The following is a 20986-nucleotide window of genomic DNA, read 5'->3' on the forward strand; positions in this document are numbered from 1 at the left end:
GGGTGTCCCTTTGGTAAGAAATAAGCAATACACTGGGTGTTTCAGGCCACCAAACTAGCAGTCAAGAAGGAACCATGAAAGACACAGGAAATGATCTCTTTCGGAGCTCTCTGATCTTGGCTCATCATCCATCTCCACTGAAAAGACCATGGGCTCTTGCCTTTCAACTACGTCTCTTTTTTTTAAAGCAAGCTTGGGGACCGGGTACAGCTCAGAAGCTGAGTGCCCGCTTTACATGTACACGGTCCAGGGTCAACCTGTGACACCTCCTACATAGCAAAACCAACAAACAAAAAACAACAAAGAAGCTTACTTTACAACCCCAGATACATCTGCATGGGGGTTTCTCGACATCTTCTCATACCTGAAGTTGAAAAAGAAGATTTCCTCTAGAGTAGGAAGGGCAAGAGACGCCATGTAGGTGCACTTCGGGTTCTTGGTTTTGTGGGTAGAAGAATGCAGTTAGGAAAAAACTGGCTGTGAGAATTTGAAAATTATCAGGCACACGGTTTACAAAGAGTTCACGAGGAGAAAGGCACTGGAAATTTCCACGCAGGACTCTGCTTCACACAAGAAAATTTTCACAAGCCTCTCCCCTCCTCGGGTCCTAACGTAATCGCCTCCCTTAGCCGCCCTTCCCCACTGCCGTCCTTGGGACCCATGGTGGTCCTCTCGTCGACCCCTTCCCCCCCTAAATTAAACACCGTTAGACGAATGGCCTGGGATTCTTCTTTACTCTTTTCTTCTCTCCAGAGTGCTCAAAGAACGCAAAAAAAAATGGCGCCCGACCCGAGGCGCGAAGCTTCCGCCAGACGGCGGCCGCGTGGCCGCGAGGGGGCGGCGCGCGCTCCTACCGCTCGCTCTGGCGCCCCGGCCCCGCCCCCGCGCGTCGACACGCCGGCCCCGCACGAGCCCTCCGAGCACGCGCGCGCTCTTCAGCGCGTCCGCTCCGGCGGTAGCCGCAGACCGGTAGAGGTGCTGACCCGGGCGGTTTCTTCCCCTCGGTGAAGGAGAGATGGGGAGGCGTTGGGTCGGGGCTGAGGTAGGAAGGCGCCCGCCCCTCGACGCCGCCCGCGACGCTAGCCCCTGATCCGTGATGCGAGCGTGGGTCCTACTCTCCGCGGTGCTCAGCTACCTCACAGGAGGTGGGGCTCCTCCCGCCCGGCCCCCAGGCCTCTCTCCTGAGGTTCCCCGTCCTGCCTCCTTCGGCTACGCCCCGCCCTGCCCCATTCTGAGCCCTGGCGCCTTTTCTGCCTCAAAAGTCAGTGCTTTCTTTCCTCCGCAGTTGGATGGCAGCGTTCTGCCTTACACAATAAGAAAGGCTTCATTTATGGCACGCAAGGACGACCAGGTAATAAGGACCTCTTCATACGCAGAGCTAATCAGAAGGGCCAGGGTGGGGGGAAGGTGGGGCAACATACGAACATAGGAGATTGTCAGGTGTTGGATGAGAGTATAATGCTGAGAAAACCTTTTCAAAATATAATTAGGAAAGTCACCTGTTTAAGATCCTTAAAGGGGATAATCTGATGTAGGACAGACTCCTAGGGAATATGTGAATGCTCATTTTGCCAGAGTGGGTTATACCATTGGGTAGAGACCCATATAATGAGAGTGAAGGTATACCCACATCCTGGGGAGGACTAATACCATCAAATAGAGGGAACTGTATCTCTCAAGAGAAATGGTGGCTCCCAGGGCATTAGGGCAGTTGAGCAAGTCAAGCCCTCAACACTGTTGCAAGTATCTCTGAACATGGCTCCTCAAGAAATGAAGATTAACTATCACTGTGGGCCCCAAGGGGAGGGGGAAATAGATATTGAATAGATGGAACCAACGTAACTGTAAGAGCAATAGAAGTGTTTCACAAGAGTACACAAAGATGGATATAAAACATGTAATATTACACCAAAAACATATAGGGGCCGACAGACTAATAATGTAAATCATAATGTAAAACATAGGATAACTAAAAATTTAGAAAATTGTATAGCCTAAAGTATAAACCACAATGTAAACACAAATGTTACCTTGTTTGAAAGCTATTGTCTCAATATCTGTACATCAGTTTCAGTAAATACGGTATGAATATGTTAAAAGATTATCGCTGTGGAAGGGAAAAGATTTTATATTGGATATGTGGGAGTACTGTATATTGTATATATGAATTACTGTGATCTATAGCTCTTGTGAAGAGAAGCTTATTAATTAGGAAAAAAGAAAAGAAAAAAATAGGATGTAGAATTTTTCCAAATCAGTATGTATTCTATATCTAACCTTTAAACTCATCACTATATTCCATTTTACCATTAAGGGAACCTGGCATTATATTGGGCTTCACTTTTCAGGAAGTTTTGGATCACAAGAGTGCTTCAACAATGGCAGTGGAGGAATACTGGTATGGGATGTTATTGACAGGCGATATATGGTTGACAGGGACTTATACAGGGCATGTGTCTGGGGTGCATAGAAATATTTGGATATACTCATAGTGGAAACAATTAAAAACAACAGCTGGGAGGGTGCTGGGTTCCTGGCGGGGGGGGGGGCTCTGTCATGGTCCCTAGGGGAGCAGCGGCAGTCCGTTGGGTGCAACGGCAAGGACCAGGAAGGAATGAGGGTCCAACAGTGAGCCCCTGATACTAATGACTATGCTTGTGAGCCTATACACCTGAAATAAGAACAAGGCCTAGAGCAGCACTGTGCCTAAGAGTTCCCTCCTGACAGCCTCCGTGTTACTCAAATGTGGCCAGTCTCGAAGCCAAACTCAGCATGTAAATGCACTGCCTTCCCCCCAGCGTGGGACATGACACCCAGGGTTGAGCCTCCCTGGCGCCGAGGGATCACTACCAATTACGAGCTGATGACGTAACTAGAAAATGACCTTGAATAAAAGGTTCAACGCGGACCAGCAGAATATCCCTGTCTACATATAATAACAGGAGTTAAAAATGCTTTTTGACTTAAATTAAGGGGGAAATGGAAAGGACAAATGAGTTTATATGGCTATGAGTCTCTAAAAAGAGTCTGGAGGTTGTCAGAAGGATTGTCCTTATGCACACCTGAGCAGAGTCTCAGAGACAGATAAAGTAGATACAACCCCAGGTATTGGTTCTTTTGAGGGCTAAAGAGACCCACAGGTTTTATGGCCATGGCAGATGGAGTTCACTGCCATGTCAGTTGGCCCTTCTCTGGAGTTGGGGTTTCTGCGTGATGGAGCTGGACTCAGATGTGATCTCTTTTCACAAACCTTTCCTGCTACTTTACTGGAATTGTAGTTGGTGCTGGAGTTTAAGATATGCCTAGGGGATCTGAATCTCTGGACTGACAATATGTTAGCCAGGCCCTGAGCCTCAACAGACTTGAGCTCCTACACTCTGGTTTATTGGACTTACCCCACTCAGCTAACATGGAGTTGAAGAATGTCAATCACCACACCATGGAGCCAAGAGTGCCTACAACTGAAAGCAGGAGGATTGCATCCAGTATCCATGTGGAATCTAAGCCCCCTCTTGACATAGATGTGGAATGGACACAACCAAGCCAAGGTCCACAGGAAGGAGGAATACAGTAAGGATTAGAGTGGACTTAATGATATTCTAATCATGAACTGTTGTGGTTAGTAATTGAGAAAATGTGGCATTGGGGTGGAAAAAGTGGCCATGGTGGCTGCTGGATGCGGGGAATAGGAGGAGGAGATGAGATGTGGAGGCATTTTCGGGACTTGGTGTGGTCCTAGGTAGTGCTGCAGGGACAATTACCGGACATTTTAGATCCTCCCATGGCCCACTGTATGGAACGTGGGAGAGTATGGGCTATGATGTGGACCATTGACCATGAGGTGCAGCGATGCCCAGAGATGTACTCACCAAATGCAATGGATGTGTTGTGATGATGCGGGAGAGTGTTGCTGTGGGGGGAGTGGTGGGGTGGGGGCGGTGGGGGTGAATGGGGACCTCATATTTTTTGAATGTAATATTTTTTTAAAAATCAATAAAAAAAAAAAAGATGATTTCCACTGAAAAGTCTCACAACCCCCACCCAAAAAAAAGGGTCAACTCAGATCAGCAGAATATCTCAGCCTACATGTATGATCATGTGTTAAAAACGGCTTTTTGACCTTGAATAAAAGGGGCAAGTGGCAAAGACAAATGAGTTTATATGGCTAAGAGTCTTCCAAAAAGAGTCAGGAGGTCATCAGAGAGGTCACGCTTACACACACCTCAGCAGGACCCCAGAAACAGCTTAAGTAGATACAACCCTAGGTCCTGGTTCTCCTGAAGGCTACAGAAACCCACACGGTATATGGTCATGGCAGATGGATTTTGAGTTCTGTGCCATGGCAATGGGCCCTACTTTGGAATTTGTGCTCTTGAGAGTGATGAAGTTGGACTCAGATGTGACCTTTCTACACATGCCTCTTCTGTCACTTTTACTGAACCTGTGGTTTGTGCTAGGGATGGTGTATACTCAGGGGACTTGAATCTCTGCACTGCCCATGTACCAACTGGGCCCTGAGCCTCAGCAGAGTTGCAATTCCTACCCTCTGGTTCTTTAGACTTACCCAGGCCAGCTGACAGGGAGGTGAAGATGGTCAACCACTACACCAGAGAACCAAGAGTGCTTACAATTGCAAATAGGAGAATTCCATCCATCATCCATGTGGAATCTAAGCGCCCTCTCAATATAGAGGTGGAGTGGACATCACCATCCCAGGGTCCATAGGATGGAGGAATAAAATATGGATTAGAGTGGACTCACTGATATTCTGCTATTCTACTGTGGAACTATTGTGACTAATAATGGAAGAAACTGTAGAAATGATGTGGAGAAAGTGGCCACAGTAGTTGCTGAGGGCAGGGAGAGGGAAGAGAAGATGTGATGTGGGGGTATTTTGGGGACTTGGAATTGTCCTAAATGATATTGCAGGGTCAGATGCTGGACATCATATATCCTGCCATAACCCACTGAATGTACTGAGGGAGAGTGTGAACTACAGGGTAAACTATTATTCATGTGGTGCAACAGAGCTCCAAAATGTGTTCGCCGAGTGTGATGAGCGTGCCACAATGATGGGGAAAGTTGTTGGTGTGGGAAGAGTGGGGTGGGGGGATGGGGGGTATACAGGAACTTCTTGTGTTTTTATAATATAACCTTTTTTGTTATGTATATATCTTTAAAAAATACAATTTACAAAAATGATGGGGTGGGTGGTGGGGAGTGTGTTATATGGGAACCTCATTTTTTTTTAATATAACATTCTATGTGATCTATTACTTTAAAAATGTGTTAATTAAAAAAAAAAAAGGGCCAGGGTGCCGTGGATCTGCTAAGGTTCTTCCCACAGAGGGAAAAGGAGTCGACATTTATTGAACACCTACTCTGTGCTTGGCAATTCGTGAGGTTTGCCTCGTTTCGTCTTTACAGAGACCCTACACCCTTCGGTGTGTTATCTTGCCTAAAACCGATAGGATTCGATGCACATCTCTTTCTCTGATGCTGCATCATTTCCAGGTGTCTCTGCTGCTCTGCAGCCTGCGAGGTCCAAGTTCAACTGGGCTGAAAGTCCCTCCGTTGGGAACGCCCTTTTCTCTTACCTTATGAACTAGATGAACTCCTACTCATCCTTTAAAGCTCAGTTCAGATTTCGTTGGTCACTTCAGTGAAACTTTCCTACACTCCCCAAGAAAAATTAGCTTCTCATTTGATAACTTTAGGTCACTTCAAAGCATTTTTCATGTTTAATAGCTCTCCATGTTCGATTCCCCCACTTGTTGCTCAGAGCATCGCATTCAGTCGGCTTTGTGATGAACATCTGGTGGGACTACAATGGTTCCAAGCATACTATTGCTGCTTCCACCGAATCCAAAACAGAATAGGTAGTTGCAGAAAATGATTAAAATCTTCTTGGTATGCCCCCAAATAGGCTTAATTATTGTGTTGAACTGAGGAAATGTATAGTTAAAGTTTCCCTTAGGGATGACAGTGATCATCCTTGAAAAGGTTTTGTAACCAACAAGCTCAAGCACTTTATTGAACTTGTGAAATTGATTCCGCTAACTTCAAAAAAATTATGATTCGAGTGAGTTCTGAATCTGTATATTAAAATGAACTCAATGTATCATGTACTTTTTTATAAACAAAATTAAAGTTAATATCACAGCAAAAATGAAAAATAGCATATTCTCTTTTAGTCTAGAATTTTTGAAACTTGCCATTAGAAGCAAAAAGGATTTTAGAGTATCCTTCTAAGTGTTACAGTGATATAGCTCATTTTTTTATTCGTGAAATTCAAGAATAAGTATTTTGAGACAAAATGATAAGAAGTGTATTTCCTAATTTTGCTGTATAATGTAGTTATACATTATTTTGTCACAGTGAAAATATATGTAAAATTACGTGATGATAGCCCAATACTTGCCTGTATGGATTTTACACGTGCCAAAAAAGAAACAGTGGACCCCACCTATTTATGGATTGGGCCTGATGAAAATGCATTAACAGGTAAATTACTTGGTTTTAATATCTTCATTTTTAATGGTGTGAACTTTTATTTAGAAAAGCACTGTAGCTCATTGGAAAAGGAGTAAACTGGAATTTAACTTGCTCCATACTTGGACAAATCATGTTGCTTCTTGGTCTGTGTCTTAATTCCTCATTCTGCAAAAACTAAGGCAGTAGTTTTTGTATCCTACTTTCCAGAGCTGTATTAGTTCAAAAGTTTTTTATAAAACCTAAAATTCATCTTCAGGAAGTGGACTTTGCCTAGTGGTTGGGGCGTCCGTCTACCACATGAGAGGTCCACGGTTTAAACCCTGGGCCTCCTTGACCCGTGTGGAGCTGGCCCACGCGCAGTGCTGATGCGCACAAGGAGTGCTGTGCCACACAAGGGTGTCCCCGCGTAGGGGAGCCCCATGCACAAGGAGCGTGCCCCATAAGGAGAGCCGCCCAGCGCGAAAGAAAGTGCAGCCTGCCTAAGAATGGCGCCTTCCACACAGAGAGCTGACACAACAAGACAACGCAACAAAAAGAAACACAGATTCCCGTGCCGCTGACAACAGAAGCGGACAAAGAAGATGCAGCAAATAGACACAGGGAACAGACAACCAGGGGAGGGGGGGCGAGGGGAGAGAAATAAATAAATAAATCTTTAAAATAAAATCCTTCTATTAGGTTGCTTCCTTTGGAAGCAACTTTGAAAAAAAAATAAAATAAAATTCATCTTCATGACACTTGTAACAGGAGATGAAGTAGCTAATATGTAATTTTTCATGATATTATAGAAGTGTCTTGGCATGTAAGCATCATGAGTTAATTTTTGTCCTACATAAAGAAATTTATCAGTGCTGCAGGGCAATGTAGTCCCAATTACTGAATAACTGGCATAAACTAGCCAAAACTAAGCGCCAAAAAAAATGTATCAAAGAAACCAAAAAATATTTCAAAAGAGTACTTATTTTGTGTGGTTTTCCATAGAGTAATATGACAGAATTAAGACTTTGTTGCATTCTTGAAGTTAATTTTAAGCCCATTAATTAATTTATTTTTTATTTGTAACCCCCAGTTTATTGAATAATGCTAAAATCGGTATATGTTAAATAACCAAGTAGTTTACTATTTCTGTTTAGGAAACGAGCGAATAAATATAACTAATACAGGAAAGCTGATGGTGAAAGATTTTCTGGAGCCTTTGTCTGGACTTTACACATGTACTCTTTCTTATAAAACGGTCAAAACAGAAACCCAAGAAGAAAAGACAGAAAAGAGGAGATATGACTTCATGCTCTTTGGTAAGAAATAGACATATTTTAATTGGTGCATTAAGTTTGGATCAAAATTTGTGTGTGGTTTCTTCATTTAATGAAAATGAGTCTGTTACATATAATCATTATAATTTATGGAGTATTCTGGGTGTATTTGTCCCAGGCAAACTCTTAATTTGACATCAAGATAGTATATCTTAAATAATCCTTTTTTCAGCTCCCCTCTTCTCCCTACCTAAGAATGCAAGCACAATCTGCTTTATCATAGTTTTGCCAGGTAATTTAAAAATTGATGTTTAATAGGCCCTGTTTAATTCTATGAAAGCAAATTAATTATCCCTTTCCCTGGACTGTGCTAACAGCAATGATACTTTCTTTCTTTCTTTCTTTTTTTTTTTTTTTTGTATTTCTCTCCCCTTCCCCGCCCCCCACTCCAGTTATCTGCTCTCTGTGTCCATTCACTGTGTGTTCTTCTGCATCTGCTTGTATTCTTGTCAGCAGCACCCGGAATCTGTGTCTCTTTTTGTTGCATCATCTTGCAGCATCAGCTCTCCGTGTGTGCGGCACCATTCCTGGGCAGGCTGCACTTTTTTAATGCTGGGCGGCTCTCCTTACGAGGCACACTCCTTGTGCGTGGGGCTCCTCTACACGGGGGACACCCTTGCGTGGCACGGCACTCCTTGCACACATCAGCACTGCTCATGGGCCAGCTCATCACACGGATCAGGAGGCCCCGGGTTTGAACCTTGGACCTCCCATATGGTAGGCAGATGCCCTTATCCATTGGGCCAAATCCCCTTCCCCAGTGATACTTTCTGTATGTTATTTTTTTTTTTTAATACACTTGAGATTAGTTAGCCAACCTAAAGAAGCCATTTCTTGTGCTATGTAGATAATATATCAGATGAAACCATATTTTTCATTAAATTACATGTTTTGCACATTTTTATGAGGATAAACTGGTAAAAACATGTTATGTAAGTAAAGTTCCTATTTCATTTGAAAGATTGATAGGATTTAATATTATATGTTATTTGAAAATTATTTGGTAGAGGAAATTATGCTAGGCACTATTGTTTTTATTCTCATATTTTTTTAAGCCTATCGGGAACCTGATTATTCATATCAAATGGCTGTACGTTTTACCACGAAGTCTTGTATAGGAAAACATAATGACCTGCTCTTTAGAGTGCTGAAGAAAATCTTGAATAATTTAATCTCTGATTTGACATGCCATGTCATAGAATCATCATATAAATGCCATTTTGTTAAAATTCCAAAACATGGCCTCATGCATGAGCTATTTATAGCCTTTCAAGGTAAAAACTGTTTTTAACATTTCTTTAATTTTATGAGTGGCATAGTCCTGAACCATGATAGATAAAATATTACCATAGTAATGAGTCGTTTCATATGTAGCAGGCCTTAAATGTTTGTTTAATTTTTTTTATTAAAGTTAATAGATCACAAGGGATGTTACATTAAAAAACATAAAAAAACAAGAAACGTAAGAGGTTCCCATATAACCCACACTCCCCACCCCCACCATATCATTTTTGTAAATTGTATTTTTTTTGAAGATATATACATCACACAAAAAAATGTTACACTAAAAAATATAAGAGGTTCCTCTATACCCTGCACCCCTCACTCCACTCCTCCCACACCAACAACCTCCCTCATCATTGCACTTGGTGAACACATTTTGGGGCACTGCTGTACTACACAGATAATAGTTTACCCTGTAGTTCACACTCTCCCCCAGTACATTCAGGATTCTGGCAGGATATATAAGGTCCAGCATCTGACCCTGCAATATCATTAAGGACAACTCAAAATCCCAAAAATTCCCCCACATCTCATCTCTTCTACCCTTTAAATGTTTGTTAAGCGCTGAAGTATATTGTTGATCTTAGCCTGTTTATCGTTTTGAAAATTAATACAGTAATTATTTATCTTAAAATATGATTGCTTATCTTTTAGAAGTTATCTTTTTTAGAATATAGCCTTTAACTATCCAGCTAACTGTTTCACTTCTAGAAAGCTAACTTCTAGAATTATAAGTTGCATTTGAGGATATAACTAAAGGAAGGAATGAAACCGAATTTCTAATCATTTTAAAGCCTTGTAGTTACTTCCATTCACCCCCAGATGGAGTAAAATCATAATGTATAAATTACTGAAATTGTGTGCCTTGCTTTATTAATAGGATTAAACAGATAGATTAAACTCATGAACATGTACATAAGTGAATTCAAATTTGGAGCTTTATTGAAATGTTTGAAACTTTTTAGAATCCCTTTGTGAACCTATTATTTTTCTCTCTCCAGTAAATCCTTTTGCATCAGGGTGGAAAGCTGCTTGCAACAATTCTATTGACTGTGAAGATGTCACTAATCATAATATCCTCCAGGTGAAAATTTCATTTTAAGGGGAAAGTATTTGAATACTTCCAACTGCTCAATGAAGTGATTTTTAAACTTTTGTAAATACTTCAGTTTATTAAAAACTTTCTTCAAAATTCTAAGTTATGAATACTTATCAATAGTAATTTCTAAGCAAGTAGATTTAAATTGTTCTTTTTGTAAAAAACATAAATATAAAGTATCATTGATTTTTTGTTTCAGTTTTCTTACCTAAGCTTATGAGATTCTTGGCTATTTCAAGATGTGTTATTTTGGAATAATACATCTGGAATATTACATATTCTCCCAGGTTAATATGATGTATTTTATCTATGATAGAAGGATAGCTCTCTGGGCTTTGTTCCTCAACTGGTAATCACAGCAGCTTGAAGAACCTCATAGCCATGTCATTCTAAGTTAAATCAGCAGTTCTTCCAAAATTATATCTGTACTGGCTGTGATAGTTGCTCTCTCCTCTGCCATCCTCAGAGGCTAAGGATAAAATCTGAAAAATTCCTTCAGTCCTATGGTCTAGTTCCTGAGTCCATACACTTAATGCTGTACATGGCTAATGGGAAGGATTCAATTAATATTACTTATTATTAAACTCTGTGCTCAAAAAATAAAACAAAATTTACTTAATTTGTTTGTAATGTTGATTAAGGAAAAATTTAGGTTTCCATTTTGCTTGGCTCTTTTTTCTTGACAGTCATATGGAATTAGAAATAATGAACTCCCAGTTATCTGCATATGGTTTAGGCACAATGTAAATAATTCAAGGCAGGCTTTTTAATATATATAAATCTAAATTTAATTTTTCTTAACTGTTGTACATGTGAATTGGCAGTGGTTGATATGGTCAAAGCTATGCTTGTTTTAGTATTAATACACAAAATTTCAAGAGTTTTATCTGTTGTGCTGAAATGCATACTTATACTAAGCTCACTGCCTCGGATACAGGAAGAGAAATTTGGTTCACAGTTTACTAATTGTACTTCCCTCTGGTGTTTTTAAATCTTAGGCAAGAGATCGGATAGAAGAATTTTTTCGGAGCCAAGCACATATTTTCTACCATAACTTTAATAAAACTCTACCAGCCATGCATTTTGTAGATCACAGTTTTCAAATAATACGTTTGGATAGCTGTCGTCCAGGCTTTGGAAAAAATGAAGTATTGCACAGTAATTGTGCTAGCTGTTGTGGTAATTATAACTATCTAAATATTTAGATGATAGAGTTAGAAAAATAGGATAATTGAATTAACTGCTTATAGTAATTCTCTTAGAAAAATTATATTTAGCTGAAGAAAAGTAAAAATTCAAAGCCCAAATTTCTAAATATAAATTATCATTATCTTACACATATATATACTATATCATAATGTAAATATAATTAATCCTAATGTATATTAATTCCTAATGTACTCATTTCTATAGTGCTCTGACTTAAGCTATTTCACTCTGAAGGAAAACAGAAGAGTCCTACCTAGAAAAAAGAGAATGAAACAGGAACTCATAAATGGGGCACTGCAGAAGATACTATAAAATGCTCATATTAAAGGAAAAGTAGTTAAGATTCTAACTTCCTCCTTTCTTTTATATAATCAGATTACAGTGCTTAAAACTCATAAATAATCTTCCATATCTTAACTGGCTAAACATTACTCAGTAGAATACAGGCATAGAAATGGTGTGTGCTACTAAAAGCAGATTTATACAATTATATAAAATGCCTCTAACAATATGGTAATAATCTTTGTATTTTCCTTTACAGTGGTTTGTAGTCCTGGGACTTTTAGTCCTGATGTTGATGTTACTTGTCAGACCTGCGAGTCTGCCCGTAACTATGGAGCTAAATCTTGCCCATAAACTTCAAACCAAGTCAGCAATATGAAGACTAGAGTGAAAGCATGATTACTTACTTTCGGAGGTGGGGGACACAAGATCATTTGTTACATCCCAAAGCATCATAGATAGCTTCATTAAGTAAGACCAGTAAGACCAAAACATTGGCAAACATGCATTTTAGAAACTTTTAAAAGATAGCTGATATGGCATTTCTAAGAAAGCATTTAATTCACTGTCTCCAGTGTACAAAGGAAAGTGTAGGTATTAGTGGATGATTTTTAATGAAATATGTTTTGTTGTTTACAGACTGAATCTAACTATTTCTCTGTACCTAAGACTATATTAAGGTCAAGAAGAGTAGTGAATTATAATATAATAAAAACTTGATACTTTCCGTATATTAATTTGTTCGAAATCGCTTTTATATGATAAAGGCATGTTTGATACCTTTGTAATTAGAACCAAAAAAGTTAATTCTTTTGTTCCTTTTGCTTTAATTTTTAAAATAATTGATAACACTTTTAGTACGATTTTAGAGTCTCAAAATAATTGAGCAGATGGTACATGATAGTGTGTATACTCACTACCTCCCATCTCTTTGCCCACTCCCTCCCATACAGTTTCCCCTATTATTAACATATTGCATTAGTGTGATATATTTGTTAAATTCATGAACCAATATTGTTATATTATTAACTTATTATAGCTTACATTAAGCATTCATTTTTTGTGTGTTGTACAGTTCTGTGGGCATTGACAAATGCATAATGCAGTTTCATACAGAATGGTTTCATCCCCCTAAAAATCCCGTGTGCACCACCTTTTCATCCTCCTCCCAAGCCCCTGGCAACCACTGATCTTTTTACTGTCTATAGTTTTTCCTTTCCAAAGTGTCATGTAATTGGAATCATACAGTATGTAGCCTTTTCAGACTGACTGCTTTCATTTAGCAATATACATTTAACTTCCTCCATGTCTTTCCATGGCTTGGTAGCTCATTTTTTTTACCACTGAATAATATTCCATTGTATAGATGTACTACAGTTTATCAATTCAATTGAAGGACATCTTGGTTGCTTCCAGATTTTAGCAACTATGAATAAAGCTGCTGTAAACACTCGTGTGAAGGTTATTGTGTGAACATAATTTCTCAGCTCAATTAGATAAATACCTAGGAGTACAATTCCTGAATCTTTTTTTTTTTTAAGATTTATTTATTTATTTATTTCTCTCCCCTTCCCCCCAACCCCGGTTGTCTGTTCTCTGTGTCTATTTGCTGTGTCTTCTTCTTTGTCCGCTTCTGTTGTCAGCGGCACCAGAATCTGTGTTTCTTTTTGTTTCGTCATCTTGTTGTGTCAGGTCTCCGTGTGTGTGGCGCCATTCTTGGGCAGGCTGCACTTTCTTTCACGCTGGGCGGCTCTCCTTATGGGGTACACTCCTTGCACATGGGGCTCCCCTACGTGGGGGACAACTCTGCATGGCATGGCACGGCACTCCTTGCACGCATCAGCACTGCGCGTGGGCCAACGCCACATGGGTCAAGGAGGCCCGGGATTTGAACCACTGACCTCCCATGTGGTAGACGGATGCCCTAACCATTGGGCCAAGTCCGCTTCCCAATTCCTGAATCGTGGTAAGACTATGGTTAGCTTTAAAAGAAACTGCTAAACTGTCTTCCAAAGTCATTGTACCATTTTGCGTTCCCACCAGCAATGAATAGGCATTCATGTTGTTCCGCAACCTTGCCAGCATTTGGTATTACCAGGTGTGGTTTTTTTTGTTTTAGTTTGGTTTTTTTTTTTTTATTTTAGTTATTCTAATAGTTGTGTAATGCTCTCTCATTGTTTTAATTGACAATTTCTTAATGACATGTAATACTGAGCATCTTTTCATTTGCTTAGTTTGCCATCTACATCTCTTCTTTGGTGAGGTATCTGTCCATATCTTTTGCCCATTTATTAACTGGATTGTTTGTTCTCTTATTGTTGGGGTCTAAGAATTCTTTATTTATTTTGGATAAAAGTCCTTTATCAGATAAATGTTTTGCAACTATTTTCTCCCATTCTGTGGCTTGTCTCTTCATTCTTTTAACAGCATCTTTGGGAGAGCAAAAGTTTTTAATTTTAATAAGTCCAACATAACAATTTTTTCTCTCATGGATTCTGCTTTTGGTGTTGTATTTAAAAATGCATCGCCAAGCCTAACATTTAGCATTTTAGAGGTCTAAAGTTCATTTTGAGTTAATTTTTGTGAAAGGATGTACGTTCTGTGTGGATTCTTATTTTTTCATATGGATGTCTTAATTGTTCCAACACCATTTGTTGAAGTAATTATCCTCCCTCCGTTGAATTGCCTTTGATCCATTGTCAAAGATCCATTCTTAATTTCAAATTCCAGTTGTTCATTGATCGTATATAGGAAACAGTTGACTTTTATATTAACCTTATCCTGTTACCTTGCTGTAATTGCTTATTAGTTAGAGAAGGGTTTTTGGTCAAGTCTGGGATTTTGTACATAGACAATCATGTCATCTGTAAACACAGATGGTTTTATTTCTTCCTTGCCAAACATATCTTTTATTTCCTTTTCTTATTGCATTAGCTAGGATGACTGGTATGATATCAAATAGGAGTGGTAAGAGAGGACATCTTTACCTTGTTCCAAATCTTAGCATCCAGTTTCTCACCTTTAAGTATAATGTTATCTATAGGTTTTTGTAGATGTTCTTTATCAGCTTGAGGAATTTCCCCTTTGTTTCTCCTTTGCTGAGAGTTTTTATCATGAATGGTGTTGGGTTTTGTCAAATGCTTTTTCTGTATTTATTGATACGATTTTTCTTCCTTAGCCTGTGATTACATTAATTGATTTTCAAATGTTGAACCAGCCTTGGACAACTAGAGTTAAATCCTACTTGGTCGTGATATAGAATCCTTTTTATATATTGTTGGATTTGATTTGCTAATATTTTGTTAAGGATTTTTATATCTTTGTTATGAGAGATGTTATAGTCTATAGTTTCCCTTTCTCATAATATCTTATTTATTCAAGTATGTCACTCATACAGAAACATACATAAACAATTAGTGTATAATAATTGTTGAGATCTTACAAAACAAACATATATAATATTATACAGGGCTCTCATAACTCACCCTACCACCAATAACTTGCATTGTTTTTTTTCTTTGTTTTTTTTTTTTTAAAGATTTATTTATTTATTTAATTCCTCGCCCTCCCCCGGTTGTCTGTTCTCTGTGTCTATTTGCTGTGTCTTGTTTCTTTTGTCCGCTTCTGTTGTCGTCAGCACGGGAAGTGTGGGCGGCGCCATTCCTGGGCAGGCTGCACTTTCTTTCGCGCTGGGCGGCTCTCCTTACGGGCGCACTCCTTGCGCGTGGGGCTCCCCCATGTGGGGGACACCCCTGCTCCTGGGCATCAGCACTGCGCATGGGCCAGCTCCACACGGGTCAAGGAGGCCCGGGGTTTGAACCACAGACCTCCCATGTGGTAGACGGACGCCCTAACCACTGGGCCAAGTCCGTTTCCCAGTAACTTGCATTGTTGTTAAACCTTTCTAACTAATGATTAAAGAGCATTGTTAAAATATTACTACTAACCAAAGTATTTTTCCCCAACCAACCCTATTATTATCTTTATATCACTTATATATGAATATACATAAACAAGTGTGTAGTAAAAGTTGTGAACTTACAAAGCAAATATGCATAACATCATACTGGGGTCCCATACATCAACCCTTCACCAATACCTTGCATTGTCGTGAGATGTTCGTTACAAATTATGAAAGAATATTGTCAAAATCTTACTGCTAATCATAGTCCTTATCTTACATTTGGTGTGTTTTTCCCCCAACCCACCCTATTATTATTTTTTAAGTATACTTTTTATGACAGAAGTTGTAAACTTATAAAACAATTATGCACATGTGCAGAATTCCCAAACAACACCCCTCCGTCAACACATCACACTGGTGGAACATTTGCTACAGATAAGACATCATCTGATTGTTACCATGTCCATAGTGTATATTTGGCTGACATTTTCCGTTCTGCCTCATTATCAATGGACTGTTCTGCCCAAGCTATGTGGGTTTGACAGGCTAGTCAAAAATCACTTGACCATATATGTGAGGGTCTGTTTCTAAACCATAAATTTGGTTCCATTGATCTATGTGTGTCTGTATGCCAGTACCATGCTTTTTTTTTTTTTTACCACTATAGCTAGGTAATATGATTTTTTTTAAAAAGATTTTTATTTATTTATTTCTCTCCCCTTCCCACCCCGGTTGTCTGTTCTCTGTGTCTATTTGCTGTGTCTTCTTTGTCCGCTTATGTTGTTGCCAGCGGCATGGGAATCTGTGTTTCTTTTTCATTGTGTCGTGGTGTCAGCTCTCTGTGTGTGCGGCGCCATTCCTGGGCAGGCTGCACTTTCTTTCGCACTGGGTGGCTCTCCTTACAGGGAGCACTCCTTGCGCATGGGGCTCCCCCACGTGGGGACAGCCCCGCGTGGCACGGCACTCCTTGCGCACATCAGCACTGTGCTTGGGCCAGCTCCACACAGGTCAAGGAGGCCCAGGGTTTGAACCACAGGCCTCCCATGTAGTAGATGGATGCCCTAACCGCTGGGCCAAGTCCGCTTCCCGGTAATATGATTTAAAGTCTGGAGATGAGGGTTTACTTTTCCTTTTTAAGATGTTTCTGGCTTTTCAGGACACCTTACCCTTCCAAATAAATTTGATGATTGTGTTTTTTATTTTTTATACTGGTGGAATTTTTATCGCAATTGCATTGAATCTGTATATCAATTTGAGTAGAATTAACATCTTAATGATATTTAGTCTTCTAATCCATGAGCATGGAATGCTCTTCCAATTATTTAGGGCTTTTTTATTTCTTTTAACATTGAGTTGCAGTTTTCTGAATACAAGTGCTTTACATCTTTGGTTAAGTTTATTCCTTACTATTTGAATTTTATCTGTCATATTTGATTTTCACCAATCTTTTGACGCTTTTAGTTACTTTTATTGAGATAATCTTCATTTCTAGACTCTCTTCCAGGCTTTTCTCTCCTGTTCTTTTCAGGCTCTAGCACCCATTAGTATTTCCTGAAAATCTGGTCTCTTGCTTAGAAATTCTCTCAGTTTCTGTATATCTGTGAATATTCTAATCTCGCTCTCATTTTTGAAAGACAGTACTGCTGGATATAAGATTCTTGGCTGGAAGTTTTTCTCATAGTATCTTATATATATCAGAACACTGTCTTCTTGCCTCCATGGTTTCTGATGAGAAATCAGCACTTAATCTTATTGGATATCCTTTCTATGTTATGCATTGCTTTTCTCTTGGCTGTCCTCATAATTCTTTCTTTGTCTTTGACATTTGACATTCTGATGAGTGTCTCAGAGTTGGTCTATTCAGATTTTTCAGATGGGACTACATTGTGCTTCTTGGACACAGATATCTATGTCCTTCAATAGGGTTGGGAAATTTTCTATCATTATTTCTTCAGATATTCCTTCTGCCCCTTTTCTCTTCTCTTCTCCTTCTGGGAAACCCATGACATGTATGTTTGTATGCCTTTTACTGTCATTTAGTTCCCTGAGACCTTGTTCAGTTTTTTCCATTCTTTTCTTCATCTGTTCTTTTGTATGTTTACTTTCAGAGGCCATTTCTTCAAGCACACCATTCCTTTTTTCTGCCTTCTCAAATCTGTTATTACATGGTTGCATGTTTTTTTTTTATTTCATTTACTGCACCTTTTATACCCATAAGAACTATTTTTCTGTGTATGCTTTCAAATTCTTCTTTGTGCTTTTCCAGTGTCTTCTTTTTTATTATTCTTTTGTATTTATTTCTCTTCCCTGCCCCCCCTCCCCCCAGTTGTCTGCTCTCTGTGTCCATTCACTGTGTTCTTCTGTGACCACTTCTATCCTTATCAGCAGCACCGGGAGTCTGTGTTTCTTTTTGTTGCATCATCTTGCTGTGTCAGCTCTCTATGTGTGGAGCCATTCCTGGGCAGGCTGCACTTTCTTTCATGCTTGGTGGCTCTCCTTACAGGGCGCACTCCTTGCGCATGGGGCTCCCCTACGTGGGGGACACCCCTGCATGGCACGGCATTCCTTGCACGCAACAGCACTGCACATGGGCCAGCTCCATACAGATCAAGGAGGCCCGGGGTTTGAACCGCAGACCTCCCATGTGATAGGCAGACGCCCTATCCATTGGGCCAAGTCCCCTTCCCTCCAGTGTCTTCTTAATATCCTTAATCTCTTTAACCATCTCATTGAATTTATTAAGGAGATTTGTTTGAACATCTATGATCAGTTGCCTCAACTCCTTTATGTCATCTAGAGGCTTATTTTGTTCCTTTAACTGGGCTATAGCTTCCTGTTTCTTGGTATGGATTGTAATTTTTGGTTGGTGTCTTGGCATCTGGATTACTAGAGTATTTTATTCTGGGTGCAGTTTTTCTCTTTAGTTTAGGGCTTCCTGCCCTTTCTCCTGTGCTGGTTGTATAGTGTGAACCAAGGTTGTAATTGTTGCTGTAAGCTGTGGAGACTCAAGCTGCTCATATTGCACCAGGGACCAATGAAGCTTCTCCCAACTTTCTCCTTTGCCAGGGATAGGGACAGAGTCACAGCTGTGTGGAATAATCGCAGTTGTGCAGGCCTAGACTGTAGTTGCCCAGAGAGACTGATGAAGCTTCACGCTCCTTTCTCCCCTACCCAGGGTGGGGATGGAGCTGCAGGTACAGGCAGCAATCTATGCAGTACAGGTCCAAGATGACCACAGTTGCCCCAGTAGACTTCTGATTTTTGGTCTGTGTCAGCTAAAGGTAACTGCAGTTACCTGGATAGGCCAGTAGTGCAGGGCCTGCCAGCCTCCTCCCTGCCAGAAGTGGGACTGAAGCCTAGGCTAGGGCTGCAGGTCGATCTGGGTGAAAGAAACTGGTTCCTACTGTCACTGTGATTTTTGGTCAACCTGGCTTCACCTCAGGCTGGGGGCAGAGTCAAAATGGTGACCACCAGCCTCTTTGTGACTTGGGCAGATTCATACCCTAGCAGTTGCCAGGGTTATATCTTATCCAGTTGAGTTTACCAATCACTAGCCGAAATCAGCAGCCAACCATCTCCTCCTCCACTGTTTTTGGGAAATGGAGCTTCCATTTCCAACCACAGAATAGCTCCTGGGGCAGCTCGTGCCACCAGAGTAGGATAATCACCAGCCTCCGTGGTTTGGCTGGTAATTTCCCAGAGAGGCTGGAGCAGGTTCCTCCCAACTTCCTCCCTCCCAGAGGTGGGGCTGGGGCCTAGGCTAGACCTGCAATCTGATCTAGATGGAATGAAGTTGGTCGCCACCAGCACTGGGATTTTCAGTCCACCCCATTTCCCCTCGTTCCAGGAGCAGAGTTAAGATGGCAGCTCCTGGCCTCTTTCTGACTTGGACAGGCTCAAACTTTAACTGTTCTCAGGATTATACTTTAGCCCACTGAATTTATTCATCAGTGCCCAACCGTCTCTTCCTCCCCTGTTTTTCAGAAGTGCAACTTTCAATTCCAGTGTGGAACAGCTCCCAAGGTGGTTTGTTCCTCCAGGGAGGAGGGGCACTGGCCTCCAGGGTGTGGAATGCTCCACTTACAAATCTTCCCTGCAGATGGGCAGTCTCCTCCTTCCATTCCATGAAGGATGTGGCAGGATGCTCTTCTGGTCTCTTGGCACCTCCAAACAGGTGCTTCAGCCAGCTCCAGATAGCTCTGGGTGTTTATTAACTGCCCTGTAGCAGGAGCTGACTCTAGGTGCTCCTTACTCTGCCGCCACCTTGCAGGTTGCCCCTCATAATGTCATTATCTGGTTTTAGTATTAGGGTAGTGCTGGCTTCATAGAATGAATTAAGAAGTACTCCCTCTGCTTCTGTTTTTTGGAAGAGATTGTAGAGAATTGGTATCATTTCTTCCTTAAATGTTTCAATTCACAATTGAACAATTCACCAATGAAACCCTCTGGGCATGGTGCTTTCCATTTTGGAAGATTATTAATTATTGATTCAATTTATTTAATAGATATAGGCCAATTCAGATTATCTCTTTCTCCTTATGTGAGTTTTAGTAAATTGTATCTTTTAAGGATTTGGTCCATTTCATTTAAATTATCAAATTTTAGGAAATGGAGTTGTTCGTAATCTTCTTTTATTATATTTTTCATTTCAATGGGATCAGTAACAATGGCCCCTTTTTCATGTTTAATATTAGTAATTTATGTTTTAGCCTTTTTTTCTTGGTTAACCTAGCAAGAGGTTTATGAATTTTTTTTAATTTTTAATTTTTTAGGTTTATCAATTTTATTGATCTTTTTGAAGAACCAGATTTTGGCTTCATTGATTTTCTGTATTGATATCCTGTTTTCAATTTCATTGACTACTGCTCTAATTTTCTTTTCTGCTTGCTTCAGACTTATATTGCTTTTCTCTTTTTTTTCTTTTTCTTTTTCTTTCTTTTTCTTTTTTTTTTTTTAGGCACCAGAGCCAGAGATTGAACCCAGGACCTCATATGTGGGAAGACAGCACACAATCACTGAGCCACATTGGCTACCCCAAGTTGGTCTTTTCATTTATTTGCTTGTTGTTTGTTTCTTGGGGTTTTTTAAGGAGGTATTAGGAACCAAACCCAGGACCTCCCATGTGGGAAGCAGGTGCTCAACCACTTGAGCCATATCCATTCCCTTATATTGCTGTTATTTCTCTAGTTTCCTAAGGTTGAAACTAGATTGATTATTAGATGATTAAGCTTGATCTTTCTTCTTTTCTAATATATGCATAAATGTCTAAGTACTACTTTTGCTTTATCCCACAAATTTTTTTATTATATATCTCCCTCATTTTTTTTAAGATTTATTTTTATTTATTTATCCCCCCCCACTCCCACCCCTTGCTTACTGTCTGCTCTCTGTATCCATTTG

The 20986-nt window shown here is 40.1% G+C and overlaps 1 protein-coding gene across 2 annotated transcripts; it reads left to right on the plus strand.

Annotated features, from left to right (window-relative positions):
• Positions 1–907: 907 nt before the first annotated feature.
• ZPBP2 (zona pellucida binding protein 2) lies at positions 908–12413 on the plus strand. 2 transcript variants are annotated; one of them, XM_004450062.4, is made up of 8 exons: positions 908–1145; positions 1286–1351; positions 6379–6504; positions 7629–7790; positions 8864–9082; positions 10094–10176; positions 11190–11370; positions 11942–12413. In XM_004450062.4, exons 1-8 carry the CDS (start codon positions 1097–1099, stop codon positions 12034–12036), a joined length of 981 nt encoding a protein of 326 aa, XP_004450119.1. In that variant the 5' UTR covers positions 908–1096; the 3' UTR covers positions 12037–12413. The 2 variants fall into 2 exon arrangements, with proteins under 2 accessions (XP_004450119.1, XP_058140153.1); XM_058284170.2 differs by lacking the exon at positions 8864–9082.
• Positions 12414–20986: the final 8573 nt, after the last annotated feature.

The sequence above is a fragment of the Dasypus novemcinctus genome, chromosome 21 (assembly GCF_030445035.2).
Source record: "Dasypus novemcinctus isolate mDasNov1 chromosome 21, mDasNov1.1.hap2, whole genome shotgun sequence".
In the NCBI taxonomy this organism is placed as follows: domain Eukaryota; kingdom Metazoa; phylum Chordata; class Mammalia; order Cingulata; family Dasypodidae; genus Dasypus; species Dasypus novemcinctus.

Bases quoted from the DNA above. Each gene is read 5' to 3' on its own strand.
- ZPBP2 (XM_004450062.4), top strand. From the start codon at position 1,097: ATGCGAGCGTGGGTCCTACTCTCCGCGGTGCTCAGCTACCTCACAGGA. The intron at 6,505-7,628 runs GTAAATTACTTG...ATTTCTGTTTAG, and splicing joins TGATGAAAATGCATTAACAG to GAAACGAGCGAATAAATATA. The intron at 10,177-11,189 runs GTGAAAATTTCA...TTTAAATCTTAG, and splicing joins CTAATCATAATATCCTCCAG to GCAAGAGATCGGATAGAAGA.